Source organism: Platichthys flesus, chromosome 3 (genome assembly GCF_949316205.1).
Source record: "Platichthys flesus chromosome 3, fPlaFle2.1, whole genome shotgun sequence".
Classification (NCBI taxonomy): Eukaryota; Metazoa; Chordata; class Actinopteri; order Pleuronectiformes; family Pleuronectidae; genus Platichthys; species Platichthys flesus.
In genome coordinates, this window is record NC_084947.1 from 21,255,690 (window position 1) to 21,279,960 (window position 24,271).

The 24,271-nt window shown below is 45.7% G+C and overlaps 1 protein-coding gene across 5 annotated transcripts in view; it reads left to right on the forward strand.

The window, feature by feature from the left end:
• Positions 1-22,335, forward strand: part of fbrsl1 (fibrosin-like 1) — a 288,976-nt gene extending 266,641 nt beyond the window's left edge. For 2 of the 5 annotated variants that reach the window (XM_062384522.1, XM_062384533.1), the window contains 13 exons: positions 6,044-6,530; positions 7,399-7,658; positions 9,103-9,353; positions 12,738-12,788; positions 13,003-13,098; positions 14,723-14,794; positions 15,018-15,047; positions 15,356-15,427; positions 16,141-16,273; positions 16,992-17,075; positions 18,267-18,350; positions 19,144-19,414; positions 19,850-22,335. In XM_062384522.1, coding sequence (XP_062240506.1) covers positions 6,044-6,530; positions 7,399-7,658; positions 9,103-9,353; positions 12,738-12,788; positions 13,003-13,098; positions 14,723-14,794; positions 15,018-15,047; positions 15,356-15,427; positions 16,141-16,273; positions 16,992-17,075; positions 18,267-18,350; positions 19,144-19,414; positions 19,850-21,137 — 3,179 coding nt within the window. In that variant the 3' untranslated portion in view covers positions 21,138-22,335. The remainder of the gene's footprint in view (positions 1-6,043; positions 6,531-7,398; positions 7,659-9,102; positions 9,354-12,737; positions 12,789-13,002; positions 13,099-14,722; positions 14,795-15,017; positions 15,048-15,355; positions 15,428-16,140; positions 16,274-16,991; positions 17,076-18,266; positions 18,351-19,143; positions 19,415-19,849) is intronic. The other 3 variants (XM_062384529.1, XM_062384540.1, XM_062384548.1) reach the window with 3 other exon arrangements.
• The last annotated feature ends 1,936 nt before the right edge of the window (positions 22,336-24,271 follow it).

Below are 24,271 nucleotides of genomic sequence, written 5' to 3' on the forward strand. Positions count from 1 at the left end.
CCCCTTCTCTGTGGATTCTCAGCCAGCTGGTGGGCTAAAAGAGGATGGTTTCCTGTGGGGCACCAAAGTGATACTGTTCAGGCATTATGCGAGCTTAAGTAAAGCTGACTCGCTGCTCAAGAAGTACAGCCCACACTGAGCTCCACAGCAGCCCGTGGAGAGACTTTGAAAGGTCTTGAAGGTATGGGAGACACAGGGAGGCTGCTACTGTCCACTCACCACTGTGCTGTGATGTGGGAAGCAGGAGTTAAGTCCTTTATTAGAAGTGGCAGGCGTTGTCTCCAGTCACCTCCTTAATTGCAGCAACACGTCCACTGCCGTAATCAATTGAGACAGCTTCCACTGCGGCGTTCAAGTCCATAAGGCGGGCGTGTCATGCTAATTAATGAAATGATAAGGCTAGTGCTTGCAGTAATGCACAAATAACTCCTGAAGGCTCCCCTGCCTTTCAGCACAAAATCCATCCCTAACGTTCATACTCCACCTCCCTCTCTCTCTGCCTGTTGGCTGTCTGTCCATAGTGGCCTCAGGGTAAGAGGGGTCGCCAGGGTCAGTGACAGAGAAAGGGGTCAAATTCCAGGCTGGCAGGGTGGGCCGTGTCAGAGGAACCATTAGACTTGATCTTTTCTGTTGAAAGTTCCAAGATGTCCCTTCCTCTTTTTTTTAGTACGGCCCAGTGGCACTGACCTTAGACGACCCAGTTGTGTTCATAAGGCTCTGGGACTGATGGCTGTCCCAGGGCACATGAGATCTGCTTGAAGCAGCTCCACAGGGGGATGGGACCCGATAGAGATTTAGGGAAGAAGGGAGAGGTGCGAGGCCTCATCCATTCTACTACGTTTTGGTTTAAAAACAGTGTTTTCAGACAAAACTATTTCTATCGGCTTTAATCCCAGTCCATAGGAACACACCTGACAACGCATATCACATGACCACTCACACTGGGCATGCTGCTGTGTGCTGGTGGACACAGGAAGCCTTTGGTCTTGGCAGCTTGTCTCCTACCTAAGCAGTTGTATAATTGTGAAATACAGTATTTAACTGCACAAAAGGGTCAGCATCTCTTGTAATTGATTATCCATGTAGTGGTATACATTGGTAGCCGAGGCTCATACCAGTTGTATTATTCCAGCAACTGGTATAGGCTCCTATCATGTGATGGAGCCTGATCAAGGGTACATCGTTACCCACAATAGCCAATTATCAAGCGGTTGTGAGTCTCATTGATTCCAAACATCTTATCTTCTGCCCGTCCAGAATAACATGCCAGAGTTTTCAAAGATACAAACATTTCCAAACTTCTCTGTTTTAGCGGCTCTATAACTCTGGGGTAGTGTGGACCTCAGGCGTATCTGTAGTAGAGTTGATATATTTTTTAAAGAAAACGTAGTAGGGAGTGTGGAGTCCTCTTGTTTCTCTGCAGCACATTACAGCCAACATTTGGACGATCAACATGTAGACCCCTGTCCTTTCTGACCTGGATATGTGCTCCCCAACATTTACCTACAATCCGCATCAAATGTGTCATGAGAGGTGAACAGTATATGTGTCCATCACCATATGGTTAGAGTTTGAATTGGGGTCTTATATGCACAGGAAAAACTGACTCATCTCACTGTTGAGCTGCCAGCTCTCTGAAATGAACATTAGGTTCCTCGATTTTTGCCTGAGCTCTGACTGTAAACGTGTGACAGCTTAACACCGCTCCCCACTGCTCTGCCGCCATCCACTCCTTTTGTCCGCTGCAGCGAAGAGACAGAGAGAAATAATTGAAACGTGCCAGCTGTCCCCAACCCCCTGCTATCTCGGCCAGCTTTCTCCTCGTCCACTTCCCCATTTACACTGAGTGATTTGCAAAAACGTCGCCTTGGCTCCCCTCGTTACCAGTTTGGAGATGCTCGGGGCAGATTAAATCATGGGAGGGAAAGCAAGCATTTGCAAATTTCTACTATGATTTTATTATCTCAGTGATTCAACACTGCTCAGCCTTTTTTTTCCGCACGTTCAAAATCGTTTTGTTGAAATCACCGCAACTTCTATTTCTTCATGACTGAATACCTCACGGCAATGAAGTGTTGATTGGCAAGACTGCGGTTTCCTGCCTTCTGCTAGTATCTGTTATAGCCATCTTCCACAGTCACTCACTCGTGAGGTAAGCCTTGGCTCTGAGCAGATTGCTTGTCTAGAGAGGTACAAAACCAAATCATTGTGAGCTCAACCGTCAGGTGCAGCGGAATATTCTGTCAACCAGAGCCAGCAGGAGACGGATCAAGGCAGCCTGCATTCTCAGATACCTTCTGCATCCTCCCAACGTCTTTCAGCAGATATGCCACTTTATTTATATATCTATCTGTCCATGTCCTTATTTTATCAGTGCCTTGACTGTTTATGCTTTGGCAAAGCCATGAAGGGAGTGAACCGCACTGTTTGCCTTGTAAATGAGATCATCCAGTGGCCTTAAGCTTCTCGCAGCACCCAACCTCCCCCCCATCCCCCCCTGCCCTTGTCACCGAGCAAATTTACATACCCTCATATCTCATCTGAAAAAGCCTTTTGCATACATGTTCTGTTTCTCTGGCAGCTGTATATACTGGCATCAGGTTTGGCATTGAGCAACTAATTTATGTCACACGCTGGTTTGCATGCACAGCGTATGTTCACATTTTGGTTTTGTTTGAGGCCAGATGAGAGTATTCTCTTGGGCTCTCGTCTCATTCATGTGGTTTTTGGGACTATTTGCAGGTAGCCATGTGCGTGTTTAAAATGGAGCGGTTAAAGAAAGACAGATTCACCTTGAATGCTTTTTACAGGCTACAGTATTGATCTCAAAGCAGGTAAAAGTAAAATTGTACAGTGCTGTATTTCGCGGCATCTGTATGTGATATGGCATGAGCCATCAGACCATGCTTTAGAACCATATCCTGGTACTGCAAGGAGCCATTTTACCCTTTGCTTGAGTCCCCTGGGTGATGACAATTAGCCCATCATTGTCCAGCTCAGGGCCAAGCCATTCCAGACTGGGTCCAAGCCATTGCAAGCTGGGCCATCTGGCTGCATAAGGGCCACAGAGTACCAGAGCTGTGCCAGCTCTCCAGATGTTCCGCAGAGACAAACAGGGTCACAAGTGAAGGATATCAGAGGCAGGAACAGCTGTGTAGTGACACTCCGTTCACCCCAGATTCCCCAGCTGGACACATCAGTCATCACCAGTCAATCCCAGCGGCCTGTTGTTCGTCTGCCACCTCAGTCCCCGGGCCCCTCCTCTCTTAGCTTCTCCAATCCCCCACCCTGTATTGCTGCGAAACCCAGGCACGTGCGCACGGGGCAAGGCCCAATTCCCCTGAGTAAGCAGGGCCACAGGAACAACTATAAAAAGATCAATAGTGGGATGAGATGTCATCTGGTGAGCAGACCTGCCAACACTCCCCCAGGGAACGTCCTTGTCCCCCTGGTGCACTAACCCAGCTAACGGGGAGAGGTTGGGGTGTGGTGGGGGCCACCCCCCACCACTGGGCTTCACTCCAACCTGCTTGACTCACTCATACCATCTGCTCAGGTTTGTGGGGCAAGGCTTTAGGACAGCATATTTTTTTGTACAGACACTATGGCATTTGTTTCACATGAGTGCCTGTGGCTTCCCTACTGTTGTCCTCAGTGTGTGATTGTAGGCAATGTGCACTAAGGAAGTGAAGAACAAAACAATGCCAAATATGTCAGTTTGTTGAAATGCTTGTAACTCCAGCTGAAAGTTATGTGTGGTTTTGCGGCAGAGGGACGGTATTTGTTGAAAAACAGAAGTGATTTTATTTGCTACATATAGCCCTTAGGTGACATGTGTCAGAGAGGCATTCCTGTCAACTTGTTATCGCTGCGTGTTTGCTCTCAAAATTTCCGTTAGCTCTCAAAATGGCTGCTGCGGCATGAATTGCGGAAGTGAGCAGGTACGATAGATAGTGTTTTCATCACTTTCTCACTTCTATTGACTTGCTGCATTGTGCTAAAGAAAGTGTAGTTCAAGGAGCTTTCACACAATAACACTATATGCATACTAGCATGTTGCCATAAACATGAAGCAAAGACATAATTGAGGTCAATACTATTTGCTTACTTCAGCAAATTTGATAGCGCTGGAGTAAGCAAAAACTAATTATTTGATTTTTTTTTTGCTCTGCTGTAACTATAATGACGACTATATTTGCGTGTGTTTGTGATTGGGTAATGTGCCCAGAATGACAACTTAGTGTCCATCGCCTCATATGTGTGTGTGTGCGTGTGCGCGGGCGTGTGTGTGTGTGTGTGTGAGCGATTTTAATGAGGGATGGGGTTGGTTGGAGATGATACCTCCCTGCCTCCATTAGAGCCCATTAGAATCATCATTAAGATAACCCGCCGCTCGCTGTGGCCCTGCCTTCCCAGCATTAGTATAAGAAGCCCCTCTCTATCTTCTAGTGGTCGTAGCGAGACTTCATTCCATAATACTCGCCTCACATTGTGTCTGGGAGAACAGGTTGCCACGGCAACATCACCCAGCGGCGACATTTCGACTGGATATTTGCTTCTTCGCCTCTGTTTGCCTGTCTGTGCCCGTATCTCCGTCTTTGCCGTCATTCTTCCTTCGCTTGCAGGAGGAGAGCCTGACAGTTTAATCCAAATACCAGACCCCTATAAATCTGGTGGTCTATATACACCCAGACCCCAGAATTCATTTGAAAATCGTGACACCTTAGCCAGGCCCAGTTCTCCCATAAAACGCAAGGAGCAAGTGAGTGAGAGCTCAACAAATAAAAAAATAAAGGCTCTGCCCAGCCTTTTTATTGGTCTTTTTATGGGTGTTAGGATCCTTGAAAGATTAAGCAGGCTGTTAATAGGGGCTGGATATTCCATTAGTAGGTTCCATATCGAGTTCTCACCGGCCTGACAGCGGCTCCCAGCACTTCTCAATTTTTGTTACCGTTGAGAGTGCCCATGGAGCTTTTTTAATTGCGTCGCAAGTAAGCCTTGTGACTGAAGTACTGCTGCATCTTAGCTCTAGATTAAAGCCGCCCAGAGAGCCTGATCTGCACCAGCCTGTCTTCTCTCTTCCTCTGTCTCGATCTGTCTCCATCCGTGTGTGAACATTTTCTCTCTCAAATTTTTTTTCGTGTGATGCCTCTGTGCTTAAAACGAATTCCACCACCAGCAGCTTTGATACTTCAGAAGCTGTAGCACTTTTTTTCCTTATTGTAGTTGTAGCACTGCCATCTCCTCAGACTCCATCTCTTTGTGGCTCATTTTGTTTTTCTTTTAACTCCAAGAGAAGTGGAAGATCATCGCGCATCTTTTCTTTTTCATTAAGATTCATAAGTGCCCTGAGATTCTTTGTATGTGAAAGGTGTCGCGATGCTGCATTTTTCTGCCACTTTCATTTTCTTGCCACAACAGCATGTAATTGCAGTCATTAAATTGCATCAGTGCAAGTATGAAAAGTCATTGTTCGGTGGAATGGTGATCATAAAAGCTTCTTGTCTTCTGAAAAGCCCCCTGATGAATGGTAGAGACAAAGTGGCCAAGTTCAGAGTGCTTTGCTGCGGTTCCCCAAATCCCCTGAAAGATCAGGAAGGGGGGATAGAAATGCACAGTGGCAGAGAGGCCAAGATAAGAGGCCATGATCTCTCTTCACAGCAGAATTGAAACATAATTATTTCATGCCAGATTGTGTGCTCAGCAAAGCCCTGAATAGGGGCCGACATTTAACTTTAATTAGCTGTGATTTATTCATACTGACTGGATCGCGAGAAGAAATTGGATCATCTGATTATAGTCAAGCATGAAAATGACCTGATTAAACACTTAATGGAACCTAGAGAGACGGAAGCAGGAGGAACCTTGGGCAAAAGATGTGGAGACAACATTATAAAGAGGGAAAGGGAGCCATGTTTTGCTTGATCATGCACCAGCATTAGAACCATTATGTTTGACTCCAACTGGGAAATTACTTGACAGTTGAGATGGTCCAACTGTTTCCGATTTTCTTCTTACATTGCCTTGTTCCTTTTCTCCTCAGGTGTGCCACCGAATGAGATTCCCGAGTCCAAGACTTGTAGCTCAGCCAAAGTATCCGGGCTCCAGCGCAGCCAGGAGCAAAGCAACAGTGAGGTGCCTTTCGCGCCTCCCGTGCCCAGCCCCACCCCGGCGTCGGCGCCCACGGGCTCCCCGGCCCCCGCTGCAGCGGCAGCCCCTCCAGAACCTCCCAGGTCGCGCCTCCCCACACCACCTCCTCTCAGCGTCAAGAAGGAGCAGCCTCTGCCCCCTGTCCCTACCCCTCCCCTGTTGAGGGCGCAACCCCATCCCCATCCCCATCCCCATCCCCACCCTCACCTTCACCCTCACCTTCACCCTCACCCTCACCCTCACCCTCACCAGCCTCACCCTCACCAGCCTCACCTGCACCAGGAGCCACGTGTTCTTCTGCCCCCACAGCATCACACACGGCCAGTTATCAGCCACCAGCTGCATCACCCGCTACAGTACAGCAGCCTCCACGATATCAGGTATGTTGTTACAGGGGCCTTTTTGGGAACAAGACAGAAGGCGCTTGTGCTTGATAAGAAATGTCTAACCACTAAGAATTAGCAGTGTGATTCAACAAGTATTCTTGTGCTATAACTATATCTCACTGATGTAAGGTTATTGGTGTATTCAGCAACATTTCAACCTCAGTCGGCCAGGGGAGGTATGTCTGTGTAAGACCACCAGAGACCTCAGAGCTGCTGACTAACAATAAGGGGGCAGATATTCAGGATCCAGGGAGCCATCTTCACTTTCATCAGCGAGCTGTGTTTCCCCTTATATACCAGATCAGAGTATTACATTGTCACCACAAACACTTCAACGCCTCCCTGCCTGTCTGGTGGAGACAGCAATCGACTGCAGCAATTTCCAAAATTATATAACATAATCCGATGGGACGCGATACTGTAGAGTTTATATTCTACACAATATTGACTGTTTTCAAGCAGATATTGATTTTCCCGCTTCACAAACTTGCAATAAGCAGCTGTCAGATTCACTGCATTTCACTGAGCAACACTTCACTAGAAACAACACATTCAGCCTCTTCAAGTTTCATTTCTTTCCCTCAGATTCTGCCCTCACCTCTTTTTCTTTAGTTCAGTGTAAGAAGCTTTATTGTAAAATAATTCTCATGTTGTCAAAGCAAAGGGTCAAACATCGATACAGCTGGACTTATACTGAGTTAGCAACAAAGCAAGTGAACACATGTATTCAACACATGGAAGCTGCAGTTAGTAGTACTTTGATCAAATGTATCAAACTACTGCATTCCAACTCAATCAAATAGAAGGTATTCAATCTCTTTAACACAGAACTGTTTTTTGCGTGTGTGTTTGTTTCTTTCAGCCACAGGAGCAGTCCAGTGGGTCTTCCCAAACAACACTTGCCCCCTTCCCCTCACCACCACCTCAGTGGACTCCCGTCCTCGGCCCCTGCCTTGCCTCTGTCCATAGCCAACCTCTCTACCTCGCATTATTCCTCTCTACGCAGCCCGGCCCATCGCCATCCGGCCATGTTTGCAACCCCAGCCACACTGCCTCCACCACCGACCTTACCGACCAACAGCTTAGTGGTGCCTGGGCACCCCGCCGGCACCCCCTACCCAGGTAAAGCCGGGCACCTCGCATGCTGGATGGTAGTTAGCCAGTGCAGACACAGACTGCTTTGGCAAATGGTAGCTTTAAAAAACAACACTGCTTTAAATTTCAATGCTGGATATTTATTGAATTGAAATATCTATATCACATTTGGACAAAATAATGATATTCTGCAGTGGGAGAATTTAATGTACTCATCTTGGCATTTCTTTACACATATATCGAAGTCTGTATATATATACATACTCAGCATAGGCAGAGTAAGAGTAAGAGTTTATATCATAATGTGTCCAATTAACTCCACAGCTCTTCTAACTTTTCATGTTAGAATTACAGGTCTGAGAATAAATATTAGTATAATATACATGCTATAGTAATTTACTGGAAAACTAGTCTTTAACCTGATGATATGTGTTATATGGTGTTTAACTGTTCATTTATGATTTGCTGATCTGGTAAGTGCTACTTTATTAAAAATACTGATCTTCTATACTCCACACAGTACAATATATAAATAGACACTTTTTTATTTCTAATGATGCATACGAGTACCAAAACAAACTCCATAAATGATTTGATGGCATTACCTTTTACTGCAATTAAACATCCCCAAGCTGCTCTATGGGCTAGAAGAGTCACAAAAATAGAGGATAGAGAATTAAAAAAGGAGAATGTAAATTATCAGATTTAAATAGTCCCATGCTATCATGCTAAACATCATATATGTGTGGCTATGACAAAGCAGACGTTTTTAATAGTAGTAGAAATTTTGATGAGGTCACAGTATGAGGGCTTAGATGCATCACAGGAAAAAGGTCAGTGTGCACTGTCATCACAGCTGGAGACATCTCAAGCATATAGACATCAGTATTAAAGCGTTCTGTACTCAATCAGTAATCTGATGCAGTCTGAACAGCCATTTATAATTTCTCATGCCAATAATATGGGATTATAAGCAATTTGATAATATGCTCAACTAGTTCATTAAAACCAGTGATTTCATGCAGCAGTAGAAGGAAACACATGTCTCCAGCGATGATGAGTGTAGTAATATGTCTTCTATATGCCAGTTTTGCATTGACTTTTTAATAGAGGGCAAGAGTGTGTGTGTTTTCTGCTGGGATGACTCTTGGTTCTCTCTTGTCTTTAGATACCAGCCTGTTGATATCATTCAACCAACCAATCATGTATTGCCAGCCTCATTCGGGGATTCTGATTGGCACATTGTCACAGGCAACTCTCTTACCACCTCAAATGAGTCCCCACGTAGAAAACCCTCACAGCATGAGCTGGAGAAACAGAGAATGCCAGGTGACTATTTTCTTTCTCTTCTACCCTTGTTGTGAAGACTGACTGGGCGCTCGTGCCTTTTTTTCTTTCTTGTGTCCTTCCCTCCCCTACCCCCTTTTTTTTTTTGTTTTGTTTTGGTTTTCCTCGCTCTCCTTTCTTGCAGAGCATGACCTCCTGAGGCAAGAGTTGAACAACCGCTTCCTGGTTCAGAGTTCAGAGCGGGGCCGGGGGCCGCCCACCTCACCGCTGGCCCCCGTGTCGCGTGTGAGGAACGAGTTTCACCAACACCAGCACATGCACCAGCACCAACACACCCACCAGCACACCTTCACGCCCTTTCCCGCCAGTCTGCCCCCGGCCGCCATTGTCACATCGCCCACCGCACCCCCCATGGTGCGTAACCAAGCCAGAAATGTGAGGATAAGTAAAAAACAAGAAAGCTCCCGTAACTTACCACCCACCTGCCCAGCTGTCACCCCTTCAAATCTCCTCTTCAATCAATACCTCCCTTTTTTTGCTTTACCCCAAATTCACCAAGTATATCCAGTAGCTGTAGGAACCCCTCCCTTCAAGAATGTAACACAGATTCAGTTTGAATTTTTCTACATATTGTCCTGCTGAGAGTCTGAGAGCATCAAATCTTTTCCACTGGGACAACTGAGACGAGGACAAAAACGCTAGGCAGATACGACCCACTGACTGTCACCTGACATTACACACACACATACTAACACACACACACAGGCACTAGTTCCAGAAACATGCTAGTTGCTGCTCAGGTTGCTTAATCTGAACCTGATCAAGTACACATTTATTTCCATTATCCGCAACTGCTTCATACACAGAGGAATTGCATATGAGACTGTACATCCAGCATATGCTTCACTTTCCACAGAGGCCCTTGTCTGACTCTTGGCATGTGTGCCAAACCATCATACGTTATCAAATTTCATTGACATGATTCCTCTTCTTCTTAACTTTGACACAGATTTTGCTGCTCAGTGTTTGCTGAGGATCAAAAAAAGGGGAATTGCCTGAAGGCAGGCTTCTCAATTGTTTGCAGATGGATGTGTTTTAAATGGTTCTGACTGTTTTCATTTGCCCGTTAACAAAGGCAGCGTCAAACAGATGTGCGTGTGCGTTTCTGTAGACTTGTATATTTGCGCATGTGTGTGCACACGGCTCAACAGCAACCATACTTGCCAATGACAAATTCAACGCCAGTCAAATAACTTTGTGGCAGATGAGTGGGGGATGACATCACTGCAGGACTGTTTTTATAATGTTTCTAATTGCTTCCGTGCTTTGACTGCCATTAAGTCGGGGGAGGGGGAGATTAGTTCAGAAGAAAAAAGGTTATAACTATTCATCCATCATTATTTTAAATGCACAGCAATCGCTGACAGTCTATTCAGACGGGGGCCCCATTTGTAGCTTTTTGGCATTAGTCTAATAGATCTAATCCATCATGTCATGACCTCCGATCGAGAGCCTGTGTTCCCATTAAGGCCCCTGCTCCCAAGATTATCCCCATCCTGTACATCTGAAATCAAAGCTCTGGTATTTATGGCACAGTCTCAGATAAGTGTAGAGACCATTTAGAGCGGCCCTTTAGCCGACACACATGTCGTTATCTGGTCAGCAGTCATTCCCTGACATTGTCAGATTTATACACAGTTCACAGTCCTTCTCTTTGAAGATGAAAGGCGATTTGCCCTGATCTTGCTAATGCCGGCATTATGTAGCCCATCATGTACGTAACCCCCACTCACTCCTCTGTTTTTGTGGTGATGCAATCGGATTCTGCTCTTATTTACGTCCTCTGCTCTTTTTTGTTCCTTTTAATTGAAACTGTGTTAATACTTAACTTGTGCCTTCTCCCCTCCCTTCATCTCCTCTGTTACTATGCTGTTTTTTTTCTTCTCCTCTGTGCTGAGCTCATAGAGCACTGGTCATGATGATGTTGTGGTTGACTTACTGTTTTGTCATTGAAAAACTATATGAGGTCTCTATCTCTCTCTGTCTCTCTCTCTCTCTTTTATTTTCCGCTGCTCTTTAGATGCCCTGTGTCATTTCAACTCTATAACAGCCCTTGGCTAATGTCTGTAATTAATGAAATTATGAGACCTCTATATTTGTTTATTGTTTAACGCCCTCAAGCAGCTGGCTTGCCAAATGGCAGCATTGAGTGTCTTTGGTACCCCGCCCCCTTGCCCCGGCCTTGTCTTTGGACCAGGAATATTCTTAATTGTTATAAGATGAAATATTAATCTTTAATTAGCCAAAGCTGTGTACCATAAAACCGTGACAGACACCATAAATTATAAGGGCAAGAGTTTTATTTTTTTCTCCGTTTTTTCTTTTTTACAAGGCCATAAAGCAGCCAAAATCCCTCTCCCAGTGTCGGACATTAAACAAGCCGCGCCTTCAGAAATGCAGAGGAGCCGTTTAATGAGCTCGGAAGTTGGATCTCCGCTTACTCTCAATAGGCTGTCTGTCTTTGATTTGGGCCCATTATCGCCCACAAACAGGGCCGTCAACACCATCGCTGCCGCTCTGTGTGCAAAGTTGAATGGCCCAGGTTCACTAAAAGGGCCCCTGACCCAAAAACCCAGCCTCCCCACCAGCAGCTTTGGCCAACCCTCCACCGGCTCCCCCTTCAACCACCCGTGTCGCAGCACACGCTCCAAACAGAAACTCTGATTCATACCTACTCATTTTCTTGTTTTATGTAAACCCAAAAAAACGTCTGCGCCTGCCAAGAGAGCTTTGTGAAAACACTCGCAAAAAGTACCTGCAAATGGTTTGCGAATTTGCGGAATAGGAATAAGTTACTGTCACTTGTAATTAGCCTGTTTTAAAATAGAGAGCCAGTGAACAGACTTACAAGGCTCCTATTCATACACAGAGAAACATTCTCCGTTCTGCCTCTCCCTCCTCGGCTTCTCAGCTTACTGACTAGATTCCCATATGATCATAAACCTTTCTTTCATCAAACAACGCTGCTTTTTATCTGGCAAATTCTAATTAAGATTATTCTGGTAGGCATAAGGCCCACCACAGGATCGGTTTCCTCACATCAGTTCAGCGTTTTCAGGTTATATCAGTTTCATGCTGATCTGTCCTGAATTAGCCCCTAACCACTGCAAATTACATCTAGTTGATTCGGTTTCAGGCTTAAAAAGACGGACTGTTCACACAAGAGGTTCCATATATTATTTCCATGATTTTATGCTCAGAGTATTGGCCTGTTTTCCTGACCCAATAGCTTTAGAAGTCTGGTTTTCTAACACCCAATTCACGCTATATGTCTCCATGTACTCCCTTCCCTGTTATGCTATTGGGGATTTGTAGTTTCAAAAAAATCTTTGCCGTCAAAGGCAATTAGATTCACATTTCTACCAATTTTCCAGTGAATAGAAACAACTGGTCTGGTTTTAAAACGGTCTGATTCCCAAAGCTGGGCCTCCACGCCCAACCTCTGTATGCTCAATTGGAAAATGATGCAGGCTGCCTTCATCTTGGCAGTCTACTAAAGCGGCTGTATTGTTAGTAATTTAACTGCCTATCTGACCATGCAGTTTAAGTAAACCCATGACCAGGGCGAGCCAGCTGCTTTACTCCAGGGCTTATTACTCTGGATCAAAATCCTGGGTATTACCAGTTACAGATGTTGATCACATGTTATGTTTTCATGATGTATAAATAATGAGATGGTTTTATTTAAAAAGGCTTTTGCATGAAGGATTTAGGTACGGTAAGTTTTGTAATTCTTTTCTCTCTTCTCTTCTCTTCCAGTTTGACAAATACGCCCCAAAACTGGACAATCCATTCATCAGACATTCAAACGTGAGTCTCTCTTTGTTATTCAAATATTCTTTTTTTTATATTTGCATTTGGCAAATCAAATATTTGACATATTTGAATGTTGCCATGACAGCAATTATCTGGGCTGTGGTTTTGTGTGTGTGTGTGTGCATACGCTTGAGTCCTTGTACGTATCTCTGTATGATTTTGTTTTGTGTCTTTCTGTGTTTCCCACCCTCCACCCTTTTCTCCCCAGTTCTTCCCCTCCTACCCCCCCACAATGCCAGGCATGCCCCCGCTGCTCCCACACTCAGGACCCTTCAGCTCGCTGCAAGGAGCCTTCCAGCCCAAGGTCAGCCCCACGTCCCCACCTTCAACCCATGATCCACAAACAGATAGATTAAGTTGCATGGGCTTGTATACCATTAAAACAACAGCGCACTGATAGCACAGCCACAATGTTAAGATGCAAGTTTTCTTTTTGTGCACGCAAGGATAAGTCAACTTTTGTCAATTTAAAAAAGCTGTTTAAATGCCCTGCTGTATATAAAGACTGCCGAGATTTTGCATGGGTCAAAATGTCTTCACACACTCACTGAAGTAAGTTAATGAAAGGGATAATAAATAGACTCTACACACTCTGAAGTTTTTAATCAGATGTGTATTAACATACACTGTGTTAGTACCTCTAAGCCATGTGGCTCTCTGAGCCAACTTCTGTAGGTTTTTATTCTCACCAAACACAGAAGCCACTATTATGGATGGTAAGCATACATGTAACCAGAAACATGGTGCTGTAGTTTTTGATGAAAAAGCAGAATGTGCAAATGTCCAGGTATGCACTGCAAGTACACTCTATATGTGTTTCATTAAACATATATCCTTGAAGAATATATTAATAAAAGAAATGGCAAATCAAAAAAAACTTTATATTTAGGCAGAATGGATATTTACATTAGATCAGATTTGGTGATAAGAGACATACTGTCGTCAATAACCAAAATCGGCAGAGCTTTCTTTGCTCAAGATATCAAACAGAATTCTAATAAACCTTACCCCATCGCATTTTAATCTGTGATGATAATACACTGTCAGCCTGGACTGGACCTGAACCAGGGTCAGAGTGTGTGATGACCCAAGCTTTGACTTTTGACCTGTCGGGGATAGGAAAGCAAAAATCTGTTCAGGACAGCGAAAGAGAGAAGATGCAGGAGAGGTAGGGACGTGAGGGATGGGAAGGAGAATGAGGGTGTTAGTCCGTCTGGCAGATGCCCAGCGGCTGTGACCCGGTGTAAGCCACTAATCAAAGCTGCCCTAAATCCGCTGGCTCTATTCCCAACAGACTTTGTCATGGAGGGGCCCTTTTGCGGCAGGCCCTTCCAGGTGGCTCAAGGAACCATCTTATGTGTCTAAAGACCCTGCTAAGTAATCCTGGAAAGGAGCTTGTGATGTGTGTTTGTTGGTGGGGGCTGGTCACCCTGCTGGATCCTTGCTGTCTCTGATATACGGAAGGATTAATAAGGCTGATCTAAGCACTTGTGCCGCAGCGAGTTAAAGAGGAGGTGCGTTACCCTGAGGCGGCTCAGCACCTGCAGCATCACTCCTGTTTTATCTATGACATCAGCTATATAGTAGCTGTAGCTGAGGATTAGTGAGCTATAGTGCTACTGCGGAAGGATATAAGGTTACAGTGATGCTGTCATCTCTACCTTAAGGATCGAGTTGTTTTAGAAAAGAATCAATGGAAGAACATGGACCCAAGGTTTAGTCCTTATGTTACTTATTCTAAATAGCCTTGAGGATGCCAGACCTCTGTTTGAGAGTTACTCTTTGGGGTCAACGTACTTTCTTTGAATTATTCTGCATAGAGTAGCTATGTAACAGGGATCTAAATATTCTCTAAATGTTAAAAACGACAGTAGATCCCCTTGATCACCATGTATGTCTTTGTCTCTCTGTCTCTCTCTCTCTGTCAGGCATCTAATCCCATCGACGTAGGCGCACGTCCTGGAGCAGTACCTCACACACTCCTACACAAGGATCCACGGGTAAGCATGAGGCCGAACGCATCCTAACCAGGCTCCTGTTGCTCTGTCCCTCCCAGTGAAAGCCACACATGTACAATGCAGCATGTGTCTCAAAGAGATGTGAATGCACGTCTCTGCATTCTCCTCTTTTTGAGACACTTCTCCTCGTGCCTACCTGTAAACGCATTAATCCAGGTGTTATTATTTATTGATGATGGTAATGGTCGTCTGTTTATTCACACAGATAACAGATCCATTCAGGACATCTGTTAGGGTAAGTTGTCGCCATGTGTATCTTCTGTGAAACTTGTCATCTCTCTGGCCAGGCCACAAAGTCTCAACACTGCAAATTCTTTACGTCACTCAAATTTCTGCGGCGTGTTGCAGCTGCACTTACAGTTAGATTCAAGGTCTCGATTGGGTAAAAGTCAGGGTTAGATTTTCTTAATCCGTTGCCCGGTTGAAAATTCGGATGAGTTCCCACTTTGTAGTTTGGCCAGAAAAATCGTGTTGCCAGAATCCACTTTTAGCTCCCCGTATCTAAGCCAGCAAGCTAACCCCAGTCTCTCTCAAAATTTTTAGAAACCTGGCAAGTGGTGTGCAGTGCATGTCCAGATCGCATGGCAGATCTACCACCACCAGCAGAAAATGAAGGTGCGTGAGATGCATATTGATGTCTTTCAGGAGTCTTGCTGTCATGTAAACCCAGATACAGTATATTGGTAATGAAATAATGCCCCAAATAACATACTTACAGATAAGTCTCATCATGTCACAGTTGGATCTTTACCTGTTAAACAATATAACCGTGTTACTGGATTCAGAAAAATCATGTCGCTGGGAAAAATGCTGTCTCCCGTGTGTTTCCCTAAAGCTCATTAGACGCTCTGTGCATGGCTCACTCCGCTTAACGAGAAAGGGGCAGATCATTAACCATCACATTTGCACCACTGAGTGACAATTGAATTAATATGTGTTGACAAAAATGCAACATGTGAGCACAGACAAAAATAAAGCTTGTGTGGAAATTCTCCTCTCACTGACCGAGGATAGTGTGGCCTCGCCATGGAGATCCTCCGCTAATGCCACTGGCCCTGTGGTGTCAGCTCTTCTCGGGCTCTGAATGCCCGTTAGCAAGGATTTAGTGTCCCTAATCAGCTTACATATATTTGTTATAACACAGTTGGCCAGAATTGGAGACATGGAGCCATTGTTGATGTAACTGTCTTCCTCTGATCTCCCTCACCCAGCGTAGCTGAGCATAAATCCCTCTCACTCTGTTGATGGAAATGTTTGGTACTGTTGCCTACCGACCTAATTTCCTTTGTATGTCTCCATCTCCCTTTCTCTTCCTCTCTTGACTATAGCAAATGCAGCTGGATCCTCACAAACTCGACATGAATGGGAAGCTGGACCTCTTCAGTCGACCCCCAGGTCCAGGCGTCTTCCCAGGGCTCCCGTACCCCCATGACCTGGCACGACCCCTTTTCTCTACCACAGGTCAGTGGGGTCTCTCAGCATCCAATGCAAGGGCAATGAACCTTCCGAGACAAATCATTCAAAACACTCAAATTATTCTATTCTGCGATCTATCCAACAACGTTTCTGTCTTTATGGAGATGAGCATTTATAGCCACATGTCAAATCGTTCCGCCGCCGTTGTAACAAAATGGCATCACCAACCCCTCCTCTTGTATAATGTTCACTTAATTGTAGCAGCTTTGTAGCAAATGTTTTGCCAGTAAAGTCAGAAATGAATATGGATGACTCTCGTTAGGTAATTGACTGATTTGCCCGCGTTGAAGGGCAACAGAGAGGCGAACAGCCTTTCACTGGTAATTATGCAGTGGTGTGTAGGAGACACTCCTGTAATTGGTTCTTTCATTAACCATTTATGGAATATGGGTGATGATGGTAACAGCGTTTTGTGAGATATGTGAGCTCCTGGCAAGTGACCTCAATAAGCAGCTCTAGCTACAGCATCGCTCACTGACATGCAACAGCTGCAATAGAGTCAAAATATGAATTCTCATTACTCAGCTGTGTCTATCTCATCTATTATATGGTATATCCAACACGTTAGTGATGCTGTTGCAGGAAGTAAAATACCTCTTTCACAAGGGTCGGGGCTGAGATTGTCGTTGTGGAAAATGAATTTAGTTTCTCTTTGTCTGAAAGCCTGTTGGATCATAATAATGCTGTTTTCCTCCTCTTATAGGCTCTGGCCACCCAGCTCCCTCCCCCTATGGCCACGCCCCACATCCCAGCGGCTTCCTGCCTCCTAGCCATTTGGCAGGTAAGTGTAAGTAACCCCTTGTTTTAACATTTTGTGATACATTTATCCCCCCTTTCGCTCTCTCTCTCACTCACTCTGTCTCCCCTGCACCACTCTTGTTTTTAAAAACATTACAAGCCACTGGGGTGTAACTTGAAACCGAGATATTTTGATCTCAGATTCATTCGAGGGTTACTGTGGAATCCAGTTGGCCAGTGTCGTCAGTCGGCTGCCGCAGTAGCCATCATATAATCGGACACTATGATTCATAACGTAGCCTTAAATAACTCCTGTGCTGAATCTTCAGCCGTATTCCACATCCCCAATTTGTTTGGGAGAAACTGAACCAAGTGCAGCTGCATAGATGATACGTTTTTCTATTTTCTATTGGCTTGCAAAGTTTGTAATTCAAAGTTAATGTTGCTGTATTTGTTTATGCATGGAATTATTTCTAGCCATTCATGTATTCACCATGACTCAGTCACAGAGACCCTGTTTGGATTCAGAGTGGCAATTTGATTTCATGAAATAAGCCCTTGAGTCAATCCATTTTGTGCCCATAAATGCACAGTGCACAGAGGAGGAAGACTTGGCAAACAACATGTTCCTGTCCGGGGAATTCATGCGTGAGGCAGAGGAGATTTCTCAATTGTTGTCTGTCCTGATACATTAACAAGCCCCACAGATGAAAATCCTTAAATCCTAATCTGTTGATACCATCTGCATTTCCTGAAGGATTTTTTAAAACAGCACTACAAATTATTAGTTGATGACTGATGTTTACTGACTTCTCAGGGTTGATATTTCAGTTACTATATCTCTATGGTGTTCAGGCTTTGCACCAGTTGATCCCATCTGACACTGTTTCTCCAGTTAAATCATTACATTCTGTCTAGCCTCATTTCCACAGCTTCTTATTCCCCTGCCCTACCACAGTCCATTTTCAGATCTGCTCCAACAACTCCAAACTAATTTCCCCATCAAGCAATGTTGTTGCACTTGTACCCAGCAGGGTCAAAGACACTGCACTCCGGTTGGGGCAGTGAACCCAGCATGGAGACGGCCTGGCAGGATTATAAGGCAGGGAGCTAGGGTGGCAGCGCTTAAAAAACCACAGCTCGCTTGTAAGAGAAAAGCCGAGTGGAATGGGCTGGTGCTGGGGTGAGCACTGCTAGCTAGCCACCCCCCTTTTGCTAATCCCTGTTTGGCATTTTGCAGATCCTTTCAGTCGCTCCAGTTCCTTTGGCGGCCTCGGCAACCTTTCAAGCAGTGCCTTCGGAGGATTAGGCAACCCCTCGCTTGGTAAGCGCTGGCCCCCTATCGTCCTCCACCACTCCCCCCTTTAGTCTGGCCCCTGTGGACAGTGGCATAACAGAGCAGGACAGCGTTAGACCACAGGGAGAGCCCAGGAGGGGAGGAAAGAAAAATTAAGACACTTAGCTCTAGTTTCTGTGGCAAAGCAGCCGCTAGCCCAGCGAGGCCCAACAAGGCAGCACAACACACCATAGCAGACCTCCTCCCTGCCTCCACTTCATCCACCAACCATGTCCCCAACAGCCTGGCTTTAATCTGACTGCACTTCTGCCAACAGGCACTCTCAGGTCTGTCGTTTGGTGGCAGTTCATCTATTAATTATTTGACAAGCCCCTTCTGCACCACCATGGAGGGCTTTCTCTTTTCCCCATGCATCCTCCTCTCTGTGCCTTTCTCTCCCACTTCTATTTTCGTGTGCCAACTCCTGTTGTGAAAATGGATGTGATTGAAATAGACATGCCGTGGAATGCTAAGGTCTCCCTTTGGCTTTTCACAGCCCTCAACTCCAGAGGGCAAGTGAGTCTCCCCTTTTCATCCAGTGCAAAAAGGGGAGGGGGGGGGGGAGCCCCTTAGTCCAAAAGCAAATGAGTATTTTCTTTCCACTGGTGGGGGGAGCCATTAACCTCTAACTCTTTCAAACAGCGTCAGTGAGAGAACCTCCAGAGACAAAGACAAAAGCAGCTTTTGTTGTTGCGTCTTTCTCATCTTATGTGTCCTCAAGAAGGTTTTGTGCCCAATTAACTTACAGTGGGTCCCACGCCTGTCTCCCCTTTCTCTCCAGGGCCCAACAGTATGTTTGGCACCAAGGAGGGGCCGGGAGGACTGCCCACGTTTGGCAGCCCCCACCACGACACCTGGAACAGACTTCGACGGACCCCGCCTTCATTCCCCACCCCACCGCAGTGGCCCAAGACCGCAGACACCGAGAGGAGCAACTCGGCCAACATCCATGAAAGAGAGCGAGAGCGGGAGCGGGAAAGAGAGAGGGAGAGGGAGAGGGAAAGAGAGAAAAGAGAATCGTCCATCGGCAAAGAGGAGAAGGATAAAGACAGGTGAGTTTATGGTCTTTCAGCTTTTTAGAATTATTTATAGGATTTCATCTTTCAAATGAGTCAGTAAAAATATTTCTCCAAAAGAGCAATTATTAAAAAATTCAATTTATCTTCAATTTCACTTCAGTATGTTATTTCAAAGTATTATATGCTTCCCCCAAGAAGGAAACAACTCCTCTGGCATCAGTAATATCCTGGGAAACTGAATTAAAATGCATCCAATAGGAAGACACAAATCAAACAGGAAAAATTAAGCTATGAGGGTAGCTATCAGTCAAAAATGTATTGGAAGGATCTCTGTGGATGATTTAGAAGCAACACACAGGAGTTTCTATAAGAATTAAGGCTTTAACCATGAACACAGGAAGATTAGAGCATGGTAACCTGCATTGTTTTAACTAGCGCCAACAGAATTGTCTTATATTGTCATTACAGGGATTCTGTGGATCGCAACAGACACTCCAACCGCTCATCTCCAGCCTCGGCACCAGTCAGCTACCAGATCAGCAACTTGATTCGCTCAAACAGCCAGAACTCCAGTGACTCGGGACGGCATCACAGCGGCAGCGTAGACCGGGTTCGTGAGGCGGAGAAGGAGCTGCTGGAGCGCCACAGAGAGTCGGACGTGAAGGTGAAAGAGAGCCGCTCCCCTGGGAAGGAGATGCTGGAGAGGAGGACCTCAGAAGACTCCATCAAACCTTGCCAACGTTCTCCTTCTCCATACTCCAAGGCAATGATCAACGAGCAGAACCTGAAGATGGTAGGTGGGCCCCCACCTACACTCAAGGACAGCGAGAAGAAAGAGCCCCCACCTGCAGACCTCCTCCACAAGGTGAAACATGACATGAAGATTAAGGAGGAGAGGAAGGAGGAGCAGGAGGTCATGGTGGTGAGCTCTGAGCCAGCCCCCCACCCACCAGCCCAAAGTCTTTCTGTTCCCATGGGCCAACATATGAACCCGCACCACCACCACCCACCTTTGTCTCAGCAGACTCTTTCCTCACAGCGTGGCAGTGACATCTCAGCACCTGGGATGCACGGTGTCCCCATGGCACATTCTCTGCCCCTGTCCATGAGTGCCATGCCCCAGATGGGCAGTCTCAACGTGCTAGACCGGGCTCGTATGGCTCCCTTTATGGGTGTGAGCCCTCTGGCAGGTAGAGAGCGCATGCCACACCAAGCCTTCCCTTGGGACCCTCTTAGAGAGGCCTATCGTAACCTGGACCTGCAGCGGCGCATGGACTTCCAGATCAGGGCAGAGCAAGGACATCGCTTCCCTAGCATGTACGAACAGGAACGGGCCTACCGCGAGAGGGAGGCTCATGACTACTCTCACCACGAGCACCTGATGGAGGTGCGCAGGGAGCACGAGAGGATGAGGCAGCAGGTGGAGGAGCGAGAGCGCCTCCACCTGCGGGAGGAGCTGGACAGAGCACGCCTCCATCAGCTGCACCAGTCCCCCATGGAGGGCCATCTACCCCACATGGCCCCCTTTATGCCCCACCTCGGGGGCATGCCCTACCCTAGACTCAGCCCCTCCACAGGACACAACGGCCCTCTTAACAGAACACCCCCCACTGCCGCACTCAGTGCACCCCCACCCCTTGTGCCAGCCGGCAGTGCCCGGCCAGCCTCACCCAGGAGGACTACCCCCCTAACCAACACACAGGACCCACGGGACTACTCCCCATCTCGCAACCCCAAAGAGGTAGAGGCTCGGTAGCTTCTTAGAAACGTGCACAAGTCTTTCTAGACGCACTCACTCTCAGACCCCACTCCCCTAATCTGAAATCCTCTTGTGAACAAAATGCACTGCTCTTCACCAGAGGAGAGCAAAACTCCCTAAGGGAAAGGGTATGATTGTAAAGTAAAAGTAAAGCTGTGTAGGGCCGATCAAGCACATGCCATGACTTTACTTTTAATGGACTGGAGGCTCAATAATGTCGGCAGAGAACACAAATATGTGTATGTTTATATCCGACATAAATATTTGATAATTATTAATATATTAATCCAATATCTTTTTCAGCTTTGTGCGAAAAGAGAGGTCCTGAAATGAGTTTGTACATTTCCTATCCTTGTTCCATGTATAGATTTCATTTCTATGAATTTTATGTATTTTGTGCATAAGTCACACCTTTTACAATATTTATCCCAGTTGATTGTGAGACATATCCATTATGACCCACTGTAAAGACTGGATTTTGGTTTCAACCCTCAGTAATTTAACCTCATGGTACCAGGATATCCTCAATGATGACAATGTACAATGTAACATTACCGAATTTTGTTCATTTGTTTTGCCTTTGAGATATGCAGATAAATATATATTATGAGGTCTTCGTTCAGTCTCTGTAAAGAAAACTGATGTAAATATCTTGTTGATATTCCTTCGCTGCAAAATTACCGTGTAAATTTATTAGGCTTTTTAACCATTTCTAGAAAAACAAAATTAAATGAAACATGGGGGAATCATGTCCCTGTTGAATATCATGGTAACAGACAAGCCTGGCCAATGGATGGGAAGTACCACAGGAGGGTGTTGCAAGGGGGCCTACAAGGATCATCTGCAATCTATGCAAAGCAGCACACAGCACCCTAACGAAGAGATCACCTGGAGGGAGCGGACGATAGTGGAGGATACCTACAGAAACTTGGATTAACATGTGTTTATATTTACCAATGAAATAATGATGAATTATTGAAAGACTTCCAAGTCACAAACTGGACCAGCCCCGGACAGAAAAGAAGGACACTTTTTAGTGGGCGGCAAAAGGACTTTCTCTGTCAACCTTGTGGTGTTGTGCAGTTGTTTTTCTTAGACTGTTGTATACAAAGCAAGTAGAGTTTTAGGCCTGCAAAAAATGAAAATGAACATTCATGGTTTAAAATGTACGGAATAAAGTTTGGACCTAATGTCATACATTTGCCTGTCTTTAATTCTGGTACTCATTGTCAGTGCTGACTCCCAAGAACTGAGTGTGTCAGTAAGCCAAACCTATTGCGTGGAATGTTGATGTTGGGTGGATGGGTTTGCCAATAATGCTTGTGTCTCATTTTTCAGTTTTTAGAGTATTTGCTCTTCTGATGTCAAGCTATTACTTTGAAATCATAAAGGCAACAGACTTGGCCGGCAGAGTAGCCTAAGCTCTCAGATCATTTGACCATAATCTGTCATACATGGGCTGCAGAGCTCTTCAGAGGGGATCGATGAGACTTGGCCAAGGCAATACAGGGAGGGACTAATAGGACATTGATTTTGTATGAAAGCAGGTTTTGAGTGTTTGTGTTGCAGGTAACCGGTATTGACTGGCAGCCCAGTGGCATATTGACCCGTGGTCTGGACTCATTAAGAAGAGCAATGCCTGGGAGGCAGGCTATCGGATGGCGAGGGGAGGCTCCTCTCCCCGCTCGTACGCCTCCTCTCCTCATGCACGCCACTCATCTGCTTGTCTAATGAGGCCGGAAGGCGCTCTGGTGTGGGCCACGGAGGCCGCCCTGAGGAGCCCCATCCTAATATTGACAAGACCTCGGCTATGCCTGCCGCCTGTCCAGAGACGGCCAATTCATCTTGATAATGCCCCAACTACTCATCTCGCTGCTGTGTGCTGTGAGACCCACCAATCCTGTCCCGCGGTATCAGGCCATAATAACAGCGTGGATCAAACCGTGGCCAGGTCATTAGGGGATGTTACTGAAAATCAATGGCACGCCTCTGTCTCACACACTCCAGTTGGCTTTTTTTTAAAGGGCTTCTCGAAAAGACTGTTTTCCAGAATGGGGCTGGCGTATTGGGAAGACTTAAATCACTATCACTTTCAATTTAGCCCCCCGGTAATTGAGCCTCGTATTCCTCCAACGGGTAGCATCTGTCAGCGGCCAGCCTCACTTTATGGCTGTGTGCTTTTAGACCTAATCATCTAGTCAACAAAAGGTACGTAACCCCTGTAGTTACTGCATAGTGATTTTTCATGTAACTATTATTTACCAAACAAGCATTGGTAGGAGAAGAACACACACCTTACATTTCCCCCCCGACTCAATCACTGTGCCTTGTGCTCTATCCATTTTACGGCGGAGTGTGGAACGGCCCTCCGGAGATGAAAAGCTCCATCAATTTCACTCATCGTCTGGCGAGGTCAATTTATTTCAACACACAGTCCATCATCAGATGGGAATCAATTGACACATTGTCTAGCATATCCAACCCAAGGTGGGTTATTACAGTGACTGCAATTGTCAGCTCTTTTCAAGGGCTATTCTTCATGTTCAGGATTTTTTCTCTTTTTTTCCGCTGGCATTGTGTATGATTTTCTATATTTACCCGTTCCTTTTTTTGATACGCATTTCATGTTGGATGAAATATTGTTACTTTGACAGGGCTTCATGTAACAGCTTGTCACAAAGAAGCGACTGTGATACAAGATTGTGGTTTTTTTACACATTTCTCCTCTATAATCCCAATTAATAGGATACGGTGGTATCTGAGGTTGACATTGTTTTATTGTTCTGCTAATCCTCTTCATTTATCTGTGAGAAAACTCTGCGCTGAGGGTTCAGGATTGAATTTCATGCTCTCAAATACTTCCAAAAAGCGCTTGGCACAGAGCTCACCCCAGATTCAGCGAACATTGGAACAAGCCTAAGGGGCTTTTATAGAGCACAATGGCTGCTAATAACACAGCGCCGAGCTAATAAGATGGGCAACAAATGAATGGTTAGGTCCAAGCTCCTTTTCTCTCTTGCTCTCTCTTCCCCCGCTGATAAAACATGTATGAAAGCGTATTTGAGCCGCTACGTAGTGGCTCCCTAGACTTTTCCCCCAACGAGAGCTAATGCATTAGTTCCCAGTAGAAG